General features: G+C 44.7%; 1 protein-coding gene across 3 annotated transcripts in view; it reads right to left on the bottom strand.

Moving 5' to 3' along the window:
* Nucleotides 1-1,931: 1,931 nt before the first annotated feature.
* Nucleotides 1,932-23,840, bottom strand: part of ACADVL (acyl-CoA dehydrogenase very long chain) — an 80,537-nt gene continuing 58,628 nt past the window's right edge. For all 3 annotated transcript variants that reach the window (XM_030187359.1, XM_030187357.1, XM_030187358.1), the window contains 19 exons: nucleotides 17,720-17,795; nucleotides 13,556-13,630; nucleotides 13,378-13,450; nucleotides 12,805-12,869; nucleotides 12,518-12,652; nucleotides 12,212-12,356; nucleotides 12,000-12,129; nucleotides 11,400-11,525; nucleotides 7,000-7,198; nucleotides 6,636-6,740; nucleotides 6,293-6,379; nucleotides 6,087-6,149; nucleotides 5,848-5,949; nucleotides 5,638-5,735; nucleotides 4,020-4,092; nucleotides 3,740-3,812; nucleotides 3,515-3,587; nucleotides 3,162-3,237; nucleotides 1,932-2,549 (listed from right to left, as the gene is read on the bottom strand). In XM_030187359.1, the coding sequence (XP_030043219.1) occupies nucleotides 2,412-2,549; nucleotides 3,162-3,237; nucleotides 3,515-3,587; nucleotides 3,740-3,812; nucleotides 4,020-4,092; nucleotides 5,638-5,735; nucleotides 5,848-5,949; nucleotides 6,087-6,149; nucleotides 6,293-6,379; nucleotides 6,636-6,740; nucleotides 7,000-7,198; nucleotides 11,400-11,525; nucleotides 12,000-12,129; nucleotides 12,212-12,356; nucleotides 12,518-12,652; nucleotides 12,805-12,869; nucleotides 13,378-13,450; nucleotides 13,556-13,630; nucleotides 17,720-17,795 (1,912 nt within the window). In that variant the 3' untranslated portion in view covers nucleotides 1,932-2,411. The remainder of the gene's footprint in view (nucleotides 2,550-3,161; nucleotides 3,238-3,514; nucleotides 3,588-3,739; nucleotides 3,813-4,019; nucleotides 4,093-5,637; nucleotides 5,736-5,847; nucleotides 5,950-6,086; nucleotides 6,150-6,292; nucleotides 6,380-6,635; nucleotides 6,741-6,999; nucleotides 7,199-11,399; nucleotides 11,526-11,999; nucleotides 12,130-12,211; nucleotides 12,357-12,517; nucleotides 12,653-12,804; nucleotides 12,870-13,377; nucleotides 13,451-13,555; nucleotides 13,631-17,719; nucleotides 17,796-23,840) is intronic.

The raw sequence follows: 23,840 nt of genomic DNA, 5'->3' as shown, positions 1-23,840 counted from the left end.
AGGACCATAGCTTGTTCTCCACTTTAAACTTGATGGTTATGCCAGAATTAAAAATTTAAATTTCACTAAACTAAAATTTAGGAGCATAAGTAGTGGGTGGGGAAAAAAGTTTAGCACTGAATTTCAGTAGTGGGCTTATTAATTCAGCTCATAAATCTAGGCAAATACAGGAAAGATCTAAATTTATGAGCAAAAACCTTAGGTTGGTTTGCAAATAGGCATACATTTTTTAAAATACTATTAGAATTCAACATCTCCCCCCCCACCCCATTTTATTTCCAGGATACCTTCACTTAAAACAAATGCAGAAACAGCCTACTGCCACCACAAACATGTTTGTTCTGTTTTCCCCCTCCTTCGCTGAGTATCACTCCTCATAAAACCTCCCCACAACTTTGTCTTCTCCTGGTAATTGCATTTGTATGGAAGTAAGCGGATCCATATTCTGCCACGGTGCACGAGTGTGAGCTTTCCTTTACATTCTCCAGCCCAGTTCTAGCAGAGGATGGTAGTCAAGTGTGCAGACTGTTATCTATTCTCTCATGGGTAAGCACTTTTTACCCCGGCTGATGTTTTTCATCATCTACAACCAGTAACCAGAGAGAAAAACATGCCCCCCTCCCCCTAATTTTAGTACCAAGCTTTGGAGTACCTTTTGGTCACTTTACCTTCTGCAGCATGGAGGCCACACATCCCTACACCCTGCAGTCTCTAGTGTAACCAGTCCCTCGCCGAGTTTACAGATGTCCTTATTGTCGTAGGACTCAGTAGTAAAAAGGGCAGCTGGGAGGCTAATCTCAGTGTTTGAAATTTCCATGGGTGCAGCTTGGTTCCATTTTAGTCACAGTGTTCACAAAACTGGTGTAACTTAAGTATAGGCAGACTTAAGAGGTGTGACAGGGTGTAGTTACCCCAGTGCGTATCATTTTTTTTTTAAAATAGCTGTGTCCCCGATTGCAGCCAAATGACCCCCCCCCCCCCCCCCGGTGAACATAAGACTAGTCATAATAGGTCAGACAAATGGTCCATCTAGCCAAGTATCCTGTTTCTAACTCTGGCCAAGCTAAGTCAGAAGTAGCTGACAGAAACCCAAATAGCAGCAGCAGCTCATGCTACCAATCCCAAGGAAAGCAGAATAATAATAATGTACCTATGGAGAACACACTTACATTGTGATATCAAATGGAGGTGGTGTGACCTCGTTGTACTTTAAGCAGATGGCACAGATATTAGGCCCTTATCTATTTAACCAGTCAGAAAAATAGTTGTCCCTCAGTGAACTGAATTTTAAACAGACTGCGCTCCATGATAAATTTACCCAGTTCATTTTAACTACAGATCAGCCCTATATCATCCAGTTTGTTTTCATTTATTTCATGACAGAAGTGAGCATTACAGGAGGCCTCAGCGGAATATAATCTTTTATTAATACAGAGAACAAAAAGGGTGACTGATGTTGCTAAACAGATCCCTGCCATTCCACAGCATCAGGGAGTACACTGTCAGCCAATCACAGTACAAAAAAACTGCCAAAATCGCCTGCCATTAGGCCTTGCAAGGGGGAACGGTACTAACAAAAAGAAAAGGTAGAAGGGGATGGGTAAAACATCATAGGAATAGCGAGTAGAATGTGTTAGATCTGTGAAACAGCAACATTGGGACCAGGGCCGCCGAGAGCCGGGCCCGGGACAAGGCCGCCCCCACCCCACGTCATTGTTGTCGCCGCTGGGCCCCCCCTCCACCTGCTACCGGGCCCTGAACTAACCTTAATCGCCTCCTTCAGCAGCAGGGCAGACCTTCCTTCCGTGCTCCGCCCTCACGGACGTTACATCAGGCGAGGGTGGGACACGGAAGGAAGGAGTGGCCTGCCCTGCTGCTGCTTGCCACGAAGGTGGTGAAAGGAAAGGAAGGAGGCGTTTAAGGTTAGTTAGTTCGGGAGTGAGGGCAGGCGGGCCTGACTGCGGTGGCCCCCGGTCGCGGGGACTTTTGTCCCCCCTGTCCCCCCCCTCGCGGCGGCCCTGATTGGGACCAAAATGGGCATACACTTGAAATCATTTCAACACCTACTACAAAGGGATTATTATGAGCTGAGACCCCAGATAGAAAGGCCCACTTTCATTCCAACTAAATACATCCTCATATTTCTGTACATTAGAGGCAAATGGGTGAAAAATCAAGAAAAAGGGTGCTTTAAGGATGGCAATGTCTTTAAGGCCACAGGTGTAAGAGGTATTTAAATTAACAGTGCACCCTGAAAGGGAGAAGGGGATAGGACCTCTATGAGTTTTGAATAAGTCTTTCATCGAGCCAGCCCTGGTGGTTATAGCCACGTTCTTGCCTTGGGAGTGATGCAGCTCGAAGAGACTTTCAGTACACCAAGACAGGATAAATCACAGCTTGGGGCTAGCGCCTCAGAAGCCCAGAGGGTTCTGGGTCACCACCCCACCATTCTCGACCAGCGCATGGGAGATCCCCCGCAGATTCTTGAACACTTGTTTCGAGAAGTCTGTGCTGAGAAATTTCAGGTTATCCTGGATGCGGTCTGCAGCCTACAGCGGAAAAACAGAAGCAGGTGGAGTTGAAGTAGTCTACAGCTGATGGACTCTTGTCTTGGAATGTTCCTGCCTCAATAAATTGGTTAGTCTGGAAAGTGCTTCTAGTTTTTGTCATTGTTGCTGTTCCACACTATTAATAAAAACCGCAGGGGAAGGGAGGTGTGTAGTGTTCAGTGGTCAGACTTGGGCTCCAAATTATACTGGAGGTTGCAGGGGCAGTTCAAGGACATTTGCTTGCTGCTACTTAAGCAGGGGTTATAATGAAGGGGCCACAGCCAGCTTTTAAAAATGATTTGGAGGCAGCAAGCCTATGGAACTTTGGAAGGCTAAGTGCTTTGAAAATATGCCCCTAGGGGTACTAAACCCAATGAAACTCACCCCAGGAGTTTGCTCAATGTTGCACCTAAAGAGCTGGCTCCTATGGGGGGGGGGGGGGGGTGTAGAAGCCAATATAGCATTAGTCCAATAAGAATACTTGTGTTGCCTACCTTATGCCTATTCCTAGGTGGAGCTCAGAAGGGGGAGAGGGTGCAGGAAACTTGCAATGGTGCTGCTTGTGTGGGGGTGCTTGATGTGAGAAGGCTGTACTGCATGTCAGGTACTTACCTCAACGCACCAGCTATCACACAGCATCTTCTCATGCTGGGCTGTGGGGTGCCCCAGGCTCAGGGAACGGGAAGCTCTGAGAGGAAGAAAGAGTTTGCATTAGCCTGTTACTTTTCCTTACGTTCAGTTGAGACCTCTAAGAGTCTAACCTCCCATATTCTTTTCTGTCTTACATCCTCCAAAAATGGTAACTCGGGAGTATAGGTAGGGTCCTTATTTCTGTCCCTGCCCTTCACTTAGGTCCCCACTGCTGGTTCTTACTCCTATGAAGCAACAAATGAGAACCCTGCCTCCATCCCAGATTGGCATCTCATCTCCACACCAACCCAAAAAGATTCCAGCAAGGAGAGTACCTGGACAGGACAACGATCATGGCATAGAGATCAATAGCACAGTCAGCCACTCGTTTTAGCAGGAACTGCTCATCTGCAGGGCAAAAACATGAGAAGGTCAAAAAGGGCAGAGCCCAGGCGAGAAGAGGTGCAGGGCCCAGCCTATGCAGGAGGAGAGCACAGCATGCACCAGAGGGAAGAGAAGAGATCACAAAGACTAGAGGTCATGCAGCAGTTGAGAATTACCTATGATTTTCTTGCCATGTTTTATCAGCAGCATCTCCACGGCTCCTCCAAACTGTTCTACAGCTTGCACTGTCTGTAGGGAGAAAGCCTTGGTCATCAGAATGAAACAACCGCACTCCTCTCAGCCTTCCGTCCCTTTCCACCCCCATCAAGCTGCTATTGTGCCCACCTTCACCATGAGCCCAAATTATGAATACAGAAGCAAGGTGTGAAGATTGAGGTGAGGGAAGATTAGTGAGGCTGCACACCACTGACTCACTGTGCCGTTACCGATACTCACCAGCTCCCCACTGTTCTCCAGCTCCGGGTGGACTGTCCCCTTCAAAGTGAGGCCAGTACCAAGCCCAGCCTTCCTGCAGAGAGAGAGGAGAGTGTGAGGGGTATTACCCTGAACTCTGGGATCCGCCTCCCACCCAGCCCCTATACCCCCTTCCCCTAACACACGTTCTCCTTCCCGTACTCTATTTCTCTCTCCCTTCTATACGTCTTCTCTTTTCAAAGTGGAGGAGCCGCTTAATGGTTAGAATAGCGGACAGACCCAGGGACACCAGGGTTCAAATCTCACCCACTGCAGCTCCTTGGAACCTTAGGCAAGTCACTTAACCCTCCACTGCTTCAGGTACAAAATCAGACCGAGTCCTCCAGGGTGATTGGAAATACCTACTGTCCATGAATTTAACTCACCTTGTGCTACTCCTGAAAATGTCACATGCTAAATCCAATGTTCCTCCCCAACTCCTGCTTCCTATGCTGATCCCCCAATTCCAAGCAACCTTCAGGTGCTGCTTCTATCACCTACAACAACTACGCTGTCTCCTTCCATACTTGGAGGAATCAAGTCTTGCCCACACTGGTTCTCGCCATAACATCAAGGCTGAGTTTCTGTAATCCAGTCTACATTTTCTGACTACATAGGGTTTGCCAACAAACTATAATGGAGAAGATACCTGGTCATCTAAAAGAATGTTCTTTATTAAAATAAACACTTGTAGGTCTATAATCTTACAGATATTAGGGTTCAGTCCCAATGTTTGAGTGACTAGAAAACTGAACCCTAATGCCTATATGATTTTAATAAAGAACACTGTTTTAGATGACCAAGAGGCATATTTTCAAAGAAACCTATGGAACTTTGGAAGGCTAAGTGCTTTGAAAATATGCCTCTTCAAGTTTCCTCTCCATTACAGTTTGCTGGTCATCTCCACTGTGGTTCTCCTACTGTATAACTCGTGGAGTTCGGTTCTTTCCCCATTTTTTGTGTTACAAAAGGGTTTGCACCAGCTCCAATTAATTCAGAAGGCCATAGCAAGACTGACAGAAGGTTGTAAGTGATGTGACCACTGCTGCATAAAACTTCACTGGCTACCAGTAAAATAGGCTAAATTTAAACCCAATTTTCATGGCCCTTACAGGAAATGGGTCACTTTGCACACCTCCAAGGTCACCAAGATCTTCCCAAGGAGTATCCCTAACCCACCCTCTCCAAAGGGCATCACACGATGTGACACCCCACCAATGAATCTTCTCTTCCTGAAAGGCTTTACTCAACACAATGTGTAGTTATTTGAGTATTTTTACTGCTGAAATTGCCTGTTGTCTACGTCCAGATTTTTTTTTTTTTGTAAAGAGGTGTGGTAGCCGTGTTAGTCCACTCTTAAGGTTATCAATAGAAATCAAACAAAAGAAAACATGGAAAAGAAAATAAGAAATTCACCCAAGTTAGTGTAGAGCAAAAACAAAGTGGTAAATAAAGTCATGATAAACCCTAACTAAAGAAAGAAAAGTGTTCCCCTCTCATATTTTTTCTATTTGTCTCTTTTCTTCACACTCCTCTCCTTCTGTCTTGTCCCGCACCCCCACACCCCAGGAGGATGTGGCGCATCCCAAGTGTCTCATACCTCTTAACTCGCTTGCTGGCCTCGCTCACCAGGAGCCCGGCATTCCCTAGTGGGTTCCTGAAAGCACTCTGCAACTGTTTGAGCTGGGTCCCGGCGTTCTGCACAGGGAGATGAATGGGAGACTCAGAAAGGATTGAAAGAGGTGAGAACAAAAGATGAAGGAAGAGAGGAGGAGACCAAATCAGCCCAGGCCCCCGTCTCTGCACTCACCTGGAACCCATTCAGGGCCACAAACAAGCGCAGAATGTCATTGGTCCCTTCAAAAATGCGGAATATTCGCAGGTCCCGCATCACGCGCTCTAGGCCGGCTTCCTGGAGGCACGAAAGAAAAGTGTCACGAGTGAGACAGCCTGAATTACAGGCACTGGTGGAGTTCAGGACTCCTATGAATTTCATTGTTGAATCTCTTGCTAACACACATCCTGCCTCCTGACTCTAGGCTCCCTCACCTTCATGTAGCCCATACCACCCAGGACCTGGATGCACTCGTCTGTCACTGACCAGGCAGCCTCCTGCAAGGAGAAAATTTAAGATAAAAAGATTCACAGACCTTCACTTGACAAAACATCACATCTGTGGCCGGGAGAGGCTGGGATTTGCATCCAGAGCCAGCGCCTCCTCCTGGAGAACTGTGAATTAACCATTAGATACTTACAGAGCCAAAGATCTTGCTGATGGCCGCTTCAATCTGAAAATCCTTTACACCCATATCCATATTGGCACTGACCATATATGCCATGGACTGCATGGCAGGGGGCATCAAAGGAAATAAAAAAAGAGGGGAAAATTATTACAGACCTCTGGAGGTCAAGTACAGAGCAACATTCTCCTCTTGTTCCTTCCGTCCTGTACCTCCCTCTCCCCCACCTTCTTGGTTTCCTCCAACCTCCTCCTCAGTGTTAGACAATGGTTCCTGTATACTTCCTACAATTCCTTTGATTCCATGTCTACCAACAAAAACAGGGAGAATCTTCCACCCTGAACCCCTCTCTCCTCACCTCTGTCACATATTGCAGCACAGCCATACGAGCAAGCTTCTCCTGTATCGCCCCAAATGTGTGAATCTTGCTTCCAAACTGGGTGCGGTTGGCAGCATGTTCCACCTAAAATAAAAATGTACATACAAGGTGAGAACATAAACGGAAGAGATAGAACAAGGCGTTTGAGACATGCATGGGGGAAGGAGTATTGAGAAGGTGTAGACAGAAACAGCCTGGGTGGGGGGGAAATGGGAGTACATACAAGGTGAGAACATAAACGGAAGAGATAGAACAAGGCGTTTGAGACATGCATGGGGGAAGGAGTATTGAGAAGGTGTAGACAGAAACAGCCTGGGTGGGGGGGAAATGGGAGAAGTCTCACTGCTTTGGTGATGGCAGCCTTCATGGTACCGGAGAGGGCGGCGGCCATGCCGAAGCGTCCATTGTTAAGGATATTCATGGCCACTTTAAAGCCGGCTCCCTCCTTGTCAAGCACGTTCTCTGCTGGCACTCGCACGTTATCAAAGTATACTTCGGCCGTGTTTGATGCCTTGATGCCCATCTTCTTCTCTGGGGGCCCACTGAAGAGGAGACCAAAGTAACATGGTGAAAACACCCTCAAAAACAATGCCCAGCAAGCCCTGCACTGATCTGAACTACAATTCCCAGCAAGCTCTACACTGCATAGTTCTAAGTGGCCCCTGACACATCCTCAGAATATAGACCATTCCTTTGGTAACAGCAATATCAAACATTATAACCTTTAAAAAGGCTGACCTTCCTCTATGCTCACCGTATTCCTGACCTACTGGCCTGTCACTTCTGTGCCCTTAATTTGATCATGGACAGGATCCTTACGGGAAAGGATCTCGGCACGGTTTTCGAAGCTCCCATAACACAAACACTGCTTAATACTTTAGCCAGGGATGCAAAAAGATTGCTAATCTAGAGAAGACAAACAATACTATTACAGTTTGATTTAATGGCTGTATTTGATACAGTGGTTCACAATCTTCTGTTGACTATGCTGAAAGAAATGGGTGTCTCTGGGTCTGTTTTTATTTGGTTTGAAGAATTTCTGCATAATACAAAAGTACAGGGTCAACAAGAATAATGTCTTCAATCTGGAACCCCACCAGCGGATCTCTCAGACTCTTATTATTCTTTTCTATTTATCCATCTACGTAAGCACATACACACACACATATATATATATATTTATATATATCGGCGAGATTCAAAATGGCCGCCGAGAATTGATGTCTCGGCGGCCATTTTGAATCTCGCCGAGACCGTCATCACAGGCAGCATACAGGAGGATGCAGAGCAGCGCGCTGGGCAGGAAAGAGGGGGCTCTTTCCTGCCCTGATGTCACTAGACCACCAGGGAAGATCGCGTGAGTAAGGGGAGAGGTGGTGACAGGGCCGAGGGGAGGGGAGGTAACCCTAGGGAGGGCGATCCCGAACTCGGAGGGAGGGAGATCCCAAACTCGGAGGGAGGGAGGGATTCGGACAAGACGCACCGGAGCACCTAGGTTTTAGAGGAGGGAAAAAGTGCGTCTTATAGTCCAAATTTTTTTTTTTTTCCTATTTCCCTCCTCTAAAACCTAGGTGCATCTTATGGTCCGGTGCGTCTTATAGTCTGAAAAATACGGTACTTTCAACTGAGCCTTTGAACCTTGTTAATGATTGTATGGTGTTGGTTGAAGGTTTGTGTCCGACTCATTTTCTTAAACTAAATGAGTAGTCAAAATTGTTAGATCTATAGTATTGTAAGACATTTAACCATATTTTCAAGCATCCCCTTACCAGTTGACAAACTGATCAAAGTTTCAGGGATCTGGTTAGATTTGTTACTTTCTCTGACCCTTCAGGTCAGTGCGGTATTTAAGAGAGTATTTTTCAAGCTGTATGAGTTACACATTATTAGATAATTTTTCCATGATGAACAATTTCATATACTGGTTCAAGCATTAATTCTGTGTCTTTTAGATCACTGCATGGTTTTCAGCTACTTCTAGAGCTGAGTTGCAGTTAATGCAAAAAAAAAAAAACAAAAAACCAACCACATCAGGAAAGCTAATCTTTAACTCTCGTATGATAGAACTACACCCTTACTGGTACAATTACATTGGCTGCCTATAGAGGCACGAATCAGACTAAAAGTATTTATTTAATTTTTAGCCTGCCCACCCGGAAGTGCACAGAACATGATACAAAATAACAAATTATTCACAAATACAACAAAACACCAACTGAAAAATAACAAATATCACTCAAAAATATTTAAGAACATTATAATAAAAACAAGTCTCCCTCAAATATTTAAAAACAAAACCTAACTAAATAAAAAAGGTCTTTACAGCTCTCCTAAACATCAATAATTGATTGATCTGAAGGATAAAAGAACTTTTGTTCCAATGAGGAACAGAGAGAATAAACGCAAGATCACGCTCGTTCAAGATGAAAAGACCTACCAGGAGGAACAACAATGAGTCTCACTCTGGGAACACAAACAATTAAGAACATAAATCAGCAGTTAAATTATAGAAGTCCCATTAATTAAAAGTACTAAAACTACATAAGATGGAATTATGAAGGGAAGTGGTTCTCAACCTGTCCTGGGAGAATCTCAGCCAGTCAGGTTTTCTGGATATCTGCAATGAATATTTATGAGATCAATTTGCATGTGACACTTCCATTGCATGCAAATTTCTCTTATAACATAATTTTATTTTTATATTCCACAGTAAACCTTACAGTTCTATGCAGATAACAATGGAAAAACAAACAAACTGAACAACCAGGAATTATAAACCACTTAAAATAATACATTGTACCAAAATACAACATACAAGTCTAGTACAAATAGAATCTAATTTCATAAAACAGATCTAATACATGCAAATTCAGTGTGGATATCCAAAAAACATGAATGAATGGGGTTCCCCCTGGACAGGTTTGAAACCACAGGCAAATTACAGATGCTGCATAAAGGGATAACTTCTCTAGGGGGTCCTTTTACTAAGGCACACTAGTATTTTCAGCTCACGCTAAACGCTAAGTACATAAGTATTGCCATACTGGGACAGACCAAAGGTCCATCAAGCCCAGTATCCTGTTTCCATCAGTGGCCAATCCAGGTCACAAATACCTGGCAAGATCCCAAAAAAGTACAAAACATTTTATGGTGCTTATTCTATAAACAAGCAGTTGATTTTCCCCTAGTCCATTTTAATAATGGTCTATGGATTTTTCCTTTACGAAGCCATTCAAACCTTCTTTAAACTCTAAGCTAACCGCCTTTACCACATTCTCTGGCAACGAATTCCAGAGTTTAATTACACGTTGAGTGAAGAAAAATTGTCTCAGATTCGTTTTAAAATTTACTACTTTGTAGCTTCATTGCATGCCCCCTAGTCCTAGTATTTTTGGAAAGAGTAAACAGACGCTTCACGCCTACCCTTTCCACTCCATTCATTATTTTATAGACCTCTATCATATTTCCCCTCAGTTGTCTTTTCTCCTACCTGAAGAGCCCTAGCCACTTTAGCCTTTCTTCATAGGGAAGCCGTCCCATCCCCTTTATCATTTTCATTGCCCTTCTCTGCACCTTTTCTAATTCCACTGTATCTTTTTTGAGATCAGGTGATCAGAATATTCGAAGTGCGGTCACACCATGGAGCCATAGAAAAGCATTATAACGTCCTAATTTTTGTTTTCCATTCCTTTCCTAATAACAACAAACATTATAATTGCTTTCTTAGCCGCCGCAGCACACTGAGCAGAAGGTTTCAATGTATCACCAATGACGACACCTAGATCCCTTTCTTGGTCGGTGACTCCTAACATGGAAACCTTTCATTATGTAGCTATAATTCAGGTTCCTCTTTCGCACATGCATCACTTTGCACTTACTCACATTAAACATCATCTGATGTCCAGTCTCCTAGACACAACCATAGGAATATCTGTATGCTAGTGTAACCCTATCTCTCTTTCTCCCTAGTGGGTCCAGCACATCTCCATCTCCTACTCTCCCCCCCCCCTCAAAAAAACAAAACAAAACAGGTCTAGCACATCATCTTCTAAGATCCAACTCCTGTCCGCCTCCATCCAGCATAGTTGCCTCCCCCACCCAAGCCAGCACATCTCCAGCTCCCTTTCCCCCACCCTTGCATTCATCCACCACTTCTCCCACACTCCCCACCCGGATCCTCCAAACTGCATGCATCAGTGGCTGAGCGGCAGCGATTAAAGTACTTCGCTTATGGCTGGGCTCAGGCCCATTTTTATTCCTCTCCAATGTCTTGCCCTCGTGGAAACAGGAAATTGCATCAGAAGAGGTGGGGCACTGGAGAGCACAGCAACAGGATGGGCCCGAGCCCGGCCGGAGGCAAAGTGCTTTAATTGCTGACGCTGATACATGGGGAGGGACAGAGAGAGAGAACAATGATTTTAAAAAACGACTTTTGGGGGGGGGGGGGGGGGGGGTCTGCTGGCAGCCGGCCTAGCCATTGGAAAACATGCCAGTTGGGAACCCTAGAACTACACCTCCCAAGTCCTCTCTGTGGTGTTATTTCCTGCCCCAGCGGCCTCACCACTTCCTGTTTTGCTCCTTGCCACACAGTCCTGCAGTATACCTAGTTCTTACTTTTCAACTCCTAATCTGTTTAGAGGACTGAAGTTCCATTTTATCCTACTACACAAAGCTCTCTCTCCTCCCATGCAGTGCCCAAAAGAGACAGAGAACAGGGGGTGGGGGGGATGGGGGTTCACTCACTGTGTCACACCCCCAAATGCCTTCTCCACGATAAAGGCCGTAATCTTGTCCTTCACCTCTCCTGTGCGCTCATCCTTCACAACTGTCCTGGCGAACACGGTAAAGATTTCAGCCAGACCGCCATTGCTATGCAGGAGGGAGAGAGAGAAAGAAAAGAGCTGAGAGAGAGCACGCATTCCCAAGTCCAATGCCTTCCTGTGCTCCTGCCATGAGGCACATATAGAAAGTAAACCTGGCTCAAAGCAAGGAAGACAACCTGTTAGGTCAGCCTGCTCTAAGACGTCGGTGTCTTGCAGAAGTGGTTTGGGGAATCTACACAAATGGAATGATGCCAGTGCTCGAGTCCTCTGCCAAAGTCCTACCAAAGGAAGTGGAGCCACAATATCACATTTTCAGTCACAAGGAGCTAGATCTATAGGAATCCCAGGGACCTACCTACCCCTCACAATAGAAACCATAACACTGATCCCCTCCTCTTCCGCCATGTACAACAGGGTGGGCAACTTACATAAAATGTTGGGCACTGTTAATGCAAGATAGCTGTCTCACTTGTGGGCATCTCTTGCCTCTCCCCATCCCCTACCCTCCACCACTGTTCACCTGATCCAGATTTTGCTCCCATTCATGGTGTAAAATTTCCCACACGGACTCTTCACTGCAGTGGTCTTGATGGAAGCTGCATCGGAGCCACTGGCAGGCTCTGTCAGGCAGAAGGCTGCAATATTTTCTCCTGCATTGAAAAGGGGGTATGAGGAGCAGAAGGAATAATCAGAGGCATCTCTTCCCACTTTCTTCCCGAGACAGTTACTAACCTGATGCCAACTTAGGCAAGTACTTCTCCTTCTGGGCCTCGTTGCCAAACAGCAGAATGCCTTTGAAGCCAATGGACTGGTGAGCGCCAAGGGTGATGCCTACTCCAAGGTCGTGCATGCCTACGATCTCAACCAGCCGGGCATACTGCAGAGGAGAAGGGGGAAGGGAGGTCAGAACCTGTGTCAGTCATAGCACTCAGTGGAGCGACCGGTGATCTCCAAAATCCAAATCCACAAGTAGATGCAAGACATTTTTTACACTAAAGGGAAACTGAGGCAAAGTAACGGAAGGTGGTCTATTATTACCTGTGTGTTTGAAAGGCCTAGTCCACCCAGCTCACTAGGGATCTGCAACCCAAAAGCTCCCAGGTGCTTCAGCCCCTCCATTGTGCTGTCCTCCACCTTCTCCAGGGCATCATTTTTGGATGGGTTGTTCACTTCCTAGTGGGTGGAAAGGGAGAGGTTTCAGAAATTAGCAGCACTTTGGGATCTCCTCAGTACAAAATGATCTCTATATGGCAGAAGTTGATGCTTTACTAATGCATTAACAAGCTTCTCTCCTCCATCCTCTCCTTCAGGGAGATTGCCCTTACCTCAAAGAACTTGGAAACAGGCCCCACAAGCTCCTTTAGGAACTGAGTTTGCTCTTCATTTAGGACTGGAAAGGAAATCAGACGCACAAGCAATGAATGAATGTATTTAAATAAGTTCCTTTGGAGACACATTCATTAACAAATTATTAGGCAGGTGGACTTGGGAAAGTCCTTGCTTATCCCTGGGAGCAAGCAGTAAGGAATGCATCTACTTTTGGGATCTGCCGGGAATTTCTTAGTGACCTGGATTGGTCGCCATCACAGAGGACCTCTGATTTGATCCAGTGTGACACATCTAACCCCACGGACATAGGAGTTCAGACCTTGAGGGCCACAAACTGGCTAGAATTTCAGGATATTCCTAATAAGCAAGCATGAGGAAGATCTGCATATAATGGAGGTAGTTATCATTCATATTCATTAGAGAGAGGTTACAAAACCGGTCCACTTGCGGCACTTGATGCTTGAACTCTTGCGTGCCTGTCGTATTCTCTTGTATTTAGTGTGCCATGTAGTGAGCGGAAGGCAGGGGACACACTTCGATGCAAGGTCTCCTAGCATGCTTCTGGTTACCTGAGGGAAAGGGGAAGACCTGGTCTGTGACTATCTCTCCTCTGAACATATTCCCAGCGAATGACTTGTTTTCCTGAAAATGGAGAGAAAGCTCTCAGCACATGGAGAAAAGACCCAACACAAAGTTACTGAAAGGCAGATGGAAGTACTGGGTGGGATATGATTCTCCGATACGCACCGTGGCAAGTGTCGCCTTCTCAGCAGCACTATGGGATGCGGACTCTGTGCCCGTCCTGGCCTTGTCGACGACAGCCTATAAAGAGGAAAGAGACCGCAGTGAGCTGCAATTGGGGGGGGGGGGGGGGGGGGGGGGGAGGGGTGAAATTAGAGGTCCTATTGGCAGGTGGCAGCATTCCTCCTGCACCATCTGCTTAAAAATGGAGGAGCCATTACATGATTATTTACAGACTACGTAATTGGGGGAGCTGTGCTCTAATCTTCAAACCTGTGTGACCTTGAGCAAGTGAGTTCCAATTCTACTACTACTAATCGTTTCTATAATGCTACTAGACGTATGCAGCACTACACATTATATGCCGGTACATTCTCAGTCTCTAGAGGGCTCCCAATTTAAGTTTTGTACCTGGGGCATTGGAGGGTTAAGCGACTTGCCCAAGGTCACAGGAGCTGCAGTAGGAATCGAACCCAGGTTGCCAGGATCAAAGCCTGATGCACTAACCATTAGACCACTCCTCCACTCCAATCGAACCCAGGTTGCCAGGATCTCTCTTCCACTGACTCTATGCCTCTGGATGAGTCACTTTACCTACTTGTGCTTTAGGTCTAGTCCCTGGCTGTCTCTGTGTGCGTGATCTAGGAGGAGTCAATTTCCTGCACCTCAATTTTTTTAAAACTATCTTTAGGAAACTGTAATTTAGTACATTTTAAGTATCACATAAAACAGATTTCATAAACCTACTACAAGTCCATTAACAGAGTGCCAGACCCTTAACACAGAGCTGGAAAGAAAATTAACAGCTTACTTCAGCTTGCAAGTAGTATAGCACTAACATAACCATAGAGCTGTTTTCGTATAAACAGGGCAAGATCCTGATTAGGAGAAAAATTTTAGGAATAAGAAGTGAGAAAGGGAAGCGGACAGGAATGAGAAATCTGAACAGCAAGAAAAACCAGGGATGAAAGAACCGTTGGGAAACGATCTCATGGAAACTTGGCATTCTGCCATTTCTATAACAAACTTATCCCATGTCCTGACTGTCTGTTCCATAAAATGAAGTGGACCTTTGGGTCACATCTCCGTCCCTCAGTGGAAATCACTGTATGACAAATCCAAGGAAAAGCCACTATCCCCCAAATTCTACAAATGGAGCCCAAAGTTATGCGCAGTTAGAGAGAATAGGACTGGCTGCGGCATAATGTAACTCACTGGCAATAAATAAAGAACTAATTGGCACTAATTCGCAGGTGGGCAACTGACTTACGCCACTTATTCTGTAAACCGAGTTTAAAGGCAAAGGGGGTGTTAACATGGGAGGGGCATGGGCGTATCAGGGGCAGTTCGACTACTCTTGAGCACACTTTTGCATTTACGTGCCCAACTGCCACCATTTACACCAGCCATACATACGGCATAAGTGGTTGCGCCTATACTTTGGCAAAAAACTGCGGTCTGTATTTTATAACAGATTAGGCGTGCAACTCTGCCGTTATAGAAGATTAACGGCCAGTTCTTTGGTGTCTAACATTTGGCAACCTATTCTTAATTTACTTCTTTATGCTTTTCTTCTTCCAAAAAAAGGTGTCTGAGGCAGTAGCGATCCTAGGTCGGCTGCCACCCGGGGCAGATCGCCGCTGCGCATCCCCCCCGCGTGCAGCGGTGTCCGTCCCCCCCAGGGTGCAGCACGACACTCCCCTTCCCGATGCAATGACACCCCCCCTTCCCGACGCAATGACAACCCCCCCCCCCCTCCCGGGTGCATTCTTGGCTGCTGGAGGGTGCAGAGAGCAGCCGCACGCCTGTCGGCTCCACTGGCTCCCTCTGCCCCGGAACAGGAAGTAACCTGATCCGGGGCAGAGGGAGCAAGGAACCAGTGGAACCGACAGGCTGCTCTCTGCACCCTCCAGCAGCGTGCACCAGGGGCAGACCGCCCCCACCACTTTGAGGATTGGCTTCCAATGCTGACCTTAGAGAATGTTATTTTTGTACATTACATAGAGCCATGTCACCTTGAGTCACCTATTAGGGACATACAGGATCATCGTTAATTTCTGGAAGGATGTTTCCTCCTTAATTAATCAATATTCCAGGTGTGTATCAAGTTTACTCCCAGATAATCTTTGATGATTATTCCACTGTACCATAGCCAGGGGTGTGCTGGTAAATTTTTAACAATGGGCTCTCTTTCTGGGCATAGCCGGCCCTGAAATTTTGGGGGTGGTGTGCGGGAATACATGCCTCTCTCTCTTCTCCCTTGTGCGGGCACACTAGGCATACTTTTGCCGAGCCCCACCAGCCAAGAAATGGACTGCCACTATTCTCTGCTGCTTGTTTCTGGCTCTGAGCAACATGATGGAACCTTCATGCACTTGCATGAAAAGTTCCAGCCTGATGATCAGCGTCAGAAACAAGGAGCAGGGAGCAGCAGCAGTCTATTTACTTGGCTGGTGGGGCCAGCATCACTGCCAGCAAAGTAAAAGAGAATTCAGGAGGGGGCCCAAGCCCACATTTTGGGAGTCAGTTGTTAAAGTAGCCATGGGGAGGCCTACTTTATCAACCGGCTCCCAAAATTCTTAAAAACTTAACAAACGGCTCTCGCGAGCCCATGAGAGCCCGCTCCAGCACACCACTGACCATAGCTGATTAAATAAGCAGCTGGGCTCCTTCAGTGAATGCTTATTTTATTAATAAGAAGTGCATTCTTTTGAATTGGAGGGTTAGGGGAGTCTCTACAACGTTTTCAGATCTCTACTGCTATTTCTCTCTCTAGCTCTTGCAATCTTGTGATGTGCCACAATGGGAAATGTTAATCAACTTCCCACTACATTCCTGGCACGCCTGTGCGTCTCTGCATGACCTCTGTCCTACATTCCTAAGCGAGGCACATGGTGACTTTTCACCTAGTGAATCCTTCAAAAGGTGGTGTCAATTCATACCCAAAGATAAAGCTTTTCAGGGCTGCGGGAGGGGAGACACACAAAAGCCAAAAGAAGAAGAAAAAAAAAAAAAACAGGGAAGGAAGAATGAAAAGGAAAAATGGATAAAGAATGAGACAAGAAATTATAAAATGGAAAGGAGAGAGAAGGAGGGGGAAAAATAAAGAATAAAGAGGAGTGGATAAAGATTAAGACAAGAAAAATTATAGAAACAGAAACGTAGATAAAGGTCATATGGCCCATCAAGTCTGCCCATCCTCTGTAACTTTAGCACACACTTACGCAGGTCATTCCCTTAAGCTAAGACCATTTTTATCTCTGGGGTAAAATGGCCGATTTTTCAATTTTCCTTGTTAATAGCCACATGCTAATTTTCCCCATTAGCGTGTGAGCTCCTATCGCCACCCAAGTCCTCCCACATTAAACCTGCTCTAACCGGTTAGAACACGGCAACGCCCACGCACTAACCAATTAGTGCAGAACACGCCCACTCTCCACCCCCAGTGCTACAAAATAAATTTTATTTTAGCACAGGGATAGCACGCACACACACCCAAATTACCACAGGACGCCTCAGCGCACCTCACAGTAAGCCATCAGTTGCTGTGATAAGAACATGTTAGTTCTTACCATGTCTTTGTAAAAGATAATAGAGTTTGACAAAGCCTGATGGGAGGAAGAATGGCCTAATGGTTAGAGCAATGGGCTGGGAACGGGACGGCCCAAGTTTATTATACCTGGCAAGATCCCAAAAAAGTTCAATACATTTTCTGCTGCTTATCCCAGAAATAAGCAGTGGATTTTCCCCAAGTTGTTTTAATAATGATCTATGGACTTTTCCTTTAGGAAGCCGTTCAAACCTTTTTTAAACTCCGCTAAGTTAACCACCTTTACCACATTCTCTGTAAGGTGCCCCTTGTATTTTTTTCTAATTTTAATTTCTTATACATAACCTGCAAGCTTGAAAGCTATCAGTGTACATTCAGGTATAGGTGGTATTAGACTCACAATCTGAGTTTGCATCTGAGGCAATGGAGGGTTATGTGACTTGCTCAAGATCACACGGCACAACAGTGGGATTTGAACAAGGTTCCCTTGGTTCTCAGCCAGCTGCTCTGACCTTTTGACTCCTCTAGTCTCTTTCCTCTGCTCCTGTACCAGTCAGTGCTCCCAACTTAATTCCCCAGGCCTCCTGCCCACTTTCCCTTTAGGGCTTCAAGTCTCTTACCTCTGCAGCCTGAGAAGCATAGAAATGGGCTCCTCCATGGACCCTTGGAGATGAAGCCAGCAGAGCACGGCATCCCCTGCAGATGACAAAAGAAGCATCAGGAAAAAAAGTTAGGCATTAATGAATTTGAGTATTGGGATATGCCTCGGCCCTGCCTGAACACTGATAGACTTTGCTTCTGCAAAAAAAAGTCACAGACTCCACCACACAGTTATGTCTGTACCCTGAAGGTGAAGTTGGGATGTACAAGCGATTTCAAGAGAGTGTATGCAACTTTATTTTTTGAAGAGGAAGTTAAAATTTATTTATTTTTTGAAATAAGACATAGGGTCCTTTTACTAAGATGCGGTAAAAATTGGCCTTCGCGAATCCTTATAATGGTCTATCCTGCACTCAAAGGCCATTTCTTTACTATGGCAATAAGAACCCTGATTTTCTACTTTTTCCATTAATGGCTGTGTGTTAATGCTGCCATTTTTAAAAGTTATCATGGGAGCACTTACCACCTACTGAGGCGGGGAAATAAGAACATAAGTGTTTGCCATACAGAGACAGACTGATGGTCCATCAAACCCAGTATCCTGTTCCCATCAGTGGCCAACCCAGGTCACAAGTACCTGGCAAGATCCCAAAACAGTAGAATACATTTTATGATGCATATCTTAGAAATAAACAGTGGATTTCCCCCAAACCAATATTAATAATGGCTTATGAACTTTTAGGAAGTTATCCAAACCTTTTATAAACCTTGCTAATCTACATGCTTTTACCACATTCTCTGGCAACAAATTCCAGAGTACATAAGTATCGCCATGCTGAGACAGACCAAGGGTCTATCGAGCCCAGCACCCTGTCACTGACAGCGGCCAAAAGAACAAGAAATTTGTCCCGCCCATCCTAGAAATACTGTATTCCCTCGTCCATTCAATAACATTCTATGTTTTTTTCCTCCAGGAAGCCATCCAACCCTTTTTTGAAGTCCGCGAAGTTAACCGCCTTAACCACCTTTTCCGGCAGCAAATTCCAGAGTTTAACTACACGTTGAGTGAAGAAAAATTTCCTCCGATTCGTTTTAAATTTACCACACTGCAGCTTCATCGCATGCCTCCTTGTCCTAGTATTTTTGGAAAGCGTAAACAGGCATTCCACATCGACCCGTTCCATTCCACTCATTATCTTATAGACCTCTATCATATCTCCCCTCAGCTGCCTTTTCTCCAAGCTGAAGAGCCCTAGCCTCTTCAGCCTATCCTGATAGGGAAGCCGTCCCATCCCCTGTATCATCTTTGTCGCCCTTCTATACACCTTTTCCAATTCCACTATGTCTTTTTTGAGGTGCGGCAACCAGAACTGAACACAATACTCGAGGTGCGGTCGCACCATGGAGCGATACAACTGCAGAATAATATCCTTATTTTTGTTTTCCATCCCGTTCCTAATGATATCCAACATTCTATTTGCTTTCCTAGCCACAGCAGCACATTGAGCAGAAGTTTTAACCGTATCATCGACGACGACACCTAGATCCCTTTCTCAGTTTGTGACTCCCAATGCTGAACCTTGCATGACGTAGTTATAGTTTGGGTTCCTCTTTCCCACATGCATCACTTTGCACTTGTTCACATTAAACGTCATCTGCCATTTAGACGCCCAGTCTCGTAAGGTCCTCTTGTAGATTTTCACAATCTTCCCGCGATTTGACTATTTTGAATAACTTTGTGTCATCGGCAAATTTGATTACCTCACTAGTTATCCCCATCTCTAGGAAGAGAAAACCAATATTATTACAAGGAGAAATTAGGTGTTACCTAATAGTTTTCTTTCCATTAGTCCTTTCCACTATTCCAGAACCTTTGAGATAGTTGTGTCCAACCACCAAACAGGTGGAGACAGAGAAATGAAAACTGAGCCGAGACATCTCTCTTAGCATCCAGTCCAGCTCCTCAGTATTTACGTAGACAAGCAGCAAGGATAAACTCAGAAAAAACAAAACAACCTTAAACAACTCACTAACGTAACACTAACCAGATGAGCAAACACGTGTGGGTCTCTCTCGTCTCTGGACAACTTGTAGAGATCAAGAGATACACAGGAATCACCATGTAAGGTGACTGTCTAATTTGACCCATTACTTAAACATCTCAGAAACCTCGAGTGGGCCTCTGGAATAGAGCCAAAAAAAACCAAGTAGGCAAACAGTCTGCTAAGTCCCGAAGGAAAGAAACTGTGGGGGCAGAGTCAGTCAAAATCGAAGAGGTCTTAAAAAAAAAAAAAAATCTTTATTAAAGTAGGTTAAAATACTGCCCGGGCAAACTGATGCATATACTCCTACAATGGTCTTACAGTTGAAATGTCTCAAATCAAATCTTGCACCAGACTGTGGATCAATAAACTCTCTGGTTCATAAATTCACACCACAGAATGAGCAGTTCCCACATCTAAAATGTCCATATGGTAATTGCGTGGCCTCATTTCTCATGCTTGAAGTGGATGGAACTAGTAAATCTCTGAAATTCTGTCCTTTTTTTATATGCCACAATTAGTTGCTTGTTCTTGAATTCATCCAGATGTTCAATTACATGCCAGCACATCCTTATTATCTTGGTAATGTTCCTGGAGAGATTGTTGAAAGGCAGAGTGCAAACATTGTCTTGTGTTGGCCTAGTAACAGAATGTAATAGGTCTGCTCTAAAGTCTCTCAATAGTTTTTAGGGTATCCATTGGCTTCAAAACATCTGCACATTTCACCAGACCTGGTCCAATATATTGTTATATTGAACTGTCTCTTAATCCTTAAAAGCTGGCTGAAAGGAAGATTGTCCTTTAATGATTTATTGTGACAACTTTTATAGACCAAGAATTTATTTATGTCTGTTGGCTTCCTCCAGGGTTTATCTCCAACCCTTTCCATGACGATGCCATCTATGTGCGTTTCCACAAAAAAATGATCTTGAAATTCATGGTTGACCAACTGGACTACGAGCAAATCACTCAGAACCAGAGGCTGAAAAGTGTGTCTATCCACCTGCTGGAGATAGAAAATACCGAGGAGATGGACTAGACGCCAAGAATACGTACATAAGTATTGTCACACTGGGACAGACCAAAGGTCCATCAAGCCCAGCATCCTGTTTTCAACAGTGGCCAATCCAGCATCCTGTTTTCAACAGTGGCCAATCCAGGTCACAGATACCTGGCAAGATCCCCCAAAAGTTCAATACACTTTATGGTGCTTATCCCAGAAGTAAGAAGTGGATTTTCCACAAGGCAATTTAATAAAGGTCTATGGGCTTTTCCTTTAGGAAGTCGTCCAGACCCTTTTTAAACCCCGTTAAGTTAACCGCCTTTACCACATTCTCTGGCAACGACTTCCAGAGTTAATTTTCCTTCACTCAGCGTGTAATTTTTCTCGATTCGTATTAAATTTACTACTTTCTAGCTTCGTCGCATGCCCCCTAGTCCTAGCATTTTTGGAAAGAGTAAACAAACAATTCCCATCTACCCGTTCCACTCCACTCATTATTTTATAGACCTCTATCATATCTCCCCTCAGCCGTCTTTTCTCCAAGCTGAAGAGCACTAAATGCTTCAGCCTTTCCTCATAGGGAAGTCTTTCCGTTACCTTAAACATTTTCATCGCCCTTCTCTGTACCTTTTATAATTCTACCATATCTTGTTTGAGATGTGGCAACCAGAACTGAACACAATATTCGAGGTGTGGTTGCACCATGGACCAATACAAAGGCATTATATCGTCTTCACTTTTGTTTTCCATTCCTTTCCTAATAATACCTAACATTCTATTTGCTTTCTTAGCCACAGCAGCAAACTGAGCAGAGGGTTTCAACGTATCAGCATCAACGATGCCGAGATACCTTTCTTGGTTGGTGACTCCTAATGTCGAACCTTGCATTACTTAGCTATAGTTTGGGTTCCTCTTTCCCACATGCATCACTTTGCACTTACTTGCATTAAATGTCATCTGCCATTTAGACACCCGGTCTACTTGTCTCATAAGGTCCTCTTGTAATTTTTCACAATCCTCTTGTGATTTAACAACTCTGAATAACATTTTATCATCAGCAAATTCAATTACCTCACTAGTTACTCCCATCTCTAGATCATTTATAAATATGTTAAAAAGCAGCAGTCCCAGCACAGATCCCTGGGGAATCCCACTATCTACCCTTTCTCCATTGAGAATACTGACCATTTAACCCTACTCTGTTTTCTATCCTTTTAACCAGTTTTTAATTCCACAATAGGAAACTATCTCCTATCCCAAGACTCTCTAATTTCTCACCTCAAATATGTCTCAGCTCAGTTTCAGTTCTCTATCTCCTCCTGCTGGTTAATGGACACAACTATCCCACAGCTTCTGGAATAGTGGGAAGTTACGTAATGGAAGACAGCAATTTTGAATACAAACATTTGAGAACATTCGATGGTCATACCATCTAAGAGAATATATCCCGTCATCCTTATGTCATATGCGCCTATGCAAGAGGTCGAATAAAGATATAAAGATAACACCACAATGACCACTACTGTCTTTTAAACACTGAGGTGCATTCGTCTCTCCATCACGATAGAGCACTTCCATGTTCGAGAATCAAGGCTTGATGACAATCAGGATATTTTGCAATGGAATCTTGCTCTAGGTCAGGTTTCAGTTCCTATAGGTGTTTCCCTCTTCCACGCATGCGTCCCTGAGATCATTTTCAGTGATCTTCCTGGAGTATTTCATTAATACCTTAAATTACATTTTGCCAGCAGTACAGAGGCCCTAGAATATTCCTAGGGTCTGTATCTTGAGATTCACATTTTGCTTGCTGCTGTCATGCTGATCCCTCCGCAGCTGATGTTAATACTCGTCTGGAAGAAAAGCATTGAGCCTGGGTATAGGATTATTACCACCAAGGGGATGTCTGGTGGCCCCTCTGCTTCTGGCTGGTACAGGGCCTATGTGAACGTGACTCCCTCTGTGTTCGTGGTTGCTTTGGTTGTGACACTTTGTGAAGCGAGGCATCTAAGACCCTCCAGGGAGACTTTACACTGGTGGTTAAAAGAAAGAGTGACAGGCCTCCTATTGCAGGTCTGATTGCAGTCACCGTTCCTGGATTTTGTGGATTCTCCCATTGGCCGGAATCAGAGCAAACCACAGCTAGTGGAAACGAATATATCATACATATATAAGAAAAGAGGCCTCTGCTGAATTTTGGTCTAACTCTGCTTAATGTAAGGAAGGTCAGGTAACCCATGGTCTAGTCTCAGTGGGATTCCAAAAACCACTGTTTCAATGCCCAAGAATGAACAGAACCACCTCCACAAGAAGCCTACGACAGAATAAGTCAGAACTGCTTCTTCCTATTAGTACTTCAGAAGACTCAGCTTTTCAAATGAATTTAGAAGTGGGCTTCTTTTTTTTTTTTTCTTTCTTGTTTGTTTTCTTTGAAAGCCTAGTGAATGTGTTCTGGATGTATCAGTCATTCTGTGGTCGTATACATATATAAGGTTCTTCTCTCTCTTTCCAGCTATTTTTAAATAACGGAAGAGAATTAACTTGCTCGCCCACACACACCATTTAAAGTGCATTCCAAGGTAAAGCAAGCTCCGAGCTTCATCACACTTAAAATATAAGTACATATGTTATCAACAATTTTACAGAGGTGGTGAACATTCAGTGCAGTGGGGTGTATGACGTCTGTGTGCTCCTGAAAAATCTGACACACACACAGGAAGCCATTATCTCCAAACTAAATGAATAGGCAAAGTCATCAAAGCATTGAAATCCTCCAATGAAACCTTCCAAAGACAGGTCCAGCCAGTGCAGGGCTACCAATCAGATCCATGCCATTGGGGGGTGGGCTCAGCCTGTCCCGATTTTACCCTGCTGCACCTAAGACTTGTAGGCTCAGTGCCTGATAGAGAAATGCAGAACCAGGAGATAAATGTTACAGGGACAGCGCTGCCCTGACATTTCTGTATAAAGTTATACCTGCTATTTCTGTGGCAGCAATTGCACTGATTTTCCCACCTCAAATTTAAAATCAGTTAACTTGGGCAGTATAAGGACCTATGTCCAAATATTAGCCATTCTGGAGAAGGAGAGCAACATTTT

Source organism: Microcaecilia unicolor, chromosome 14, assembly GCF_901765095.1.
Source record: "Microcaecilia unicolor chromosome 14, aMicUni1.1, whole genome shotgun sequence".
In the NCBI taxonomy this organism is placed as follows: Eukaryota; Metazoa; Chordata; class Amphibia; order Gymnophiona; family Siphonopidae; genus Microcaecilia; species Microcaecilia unicolor.
This window is presented reverse-complemented; position numbering and strand designations above follow the sequence as displayed.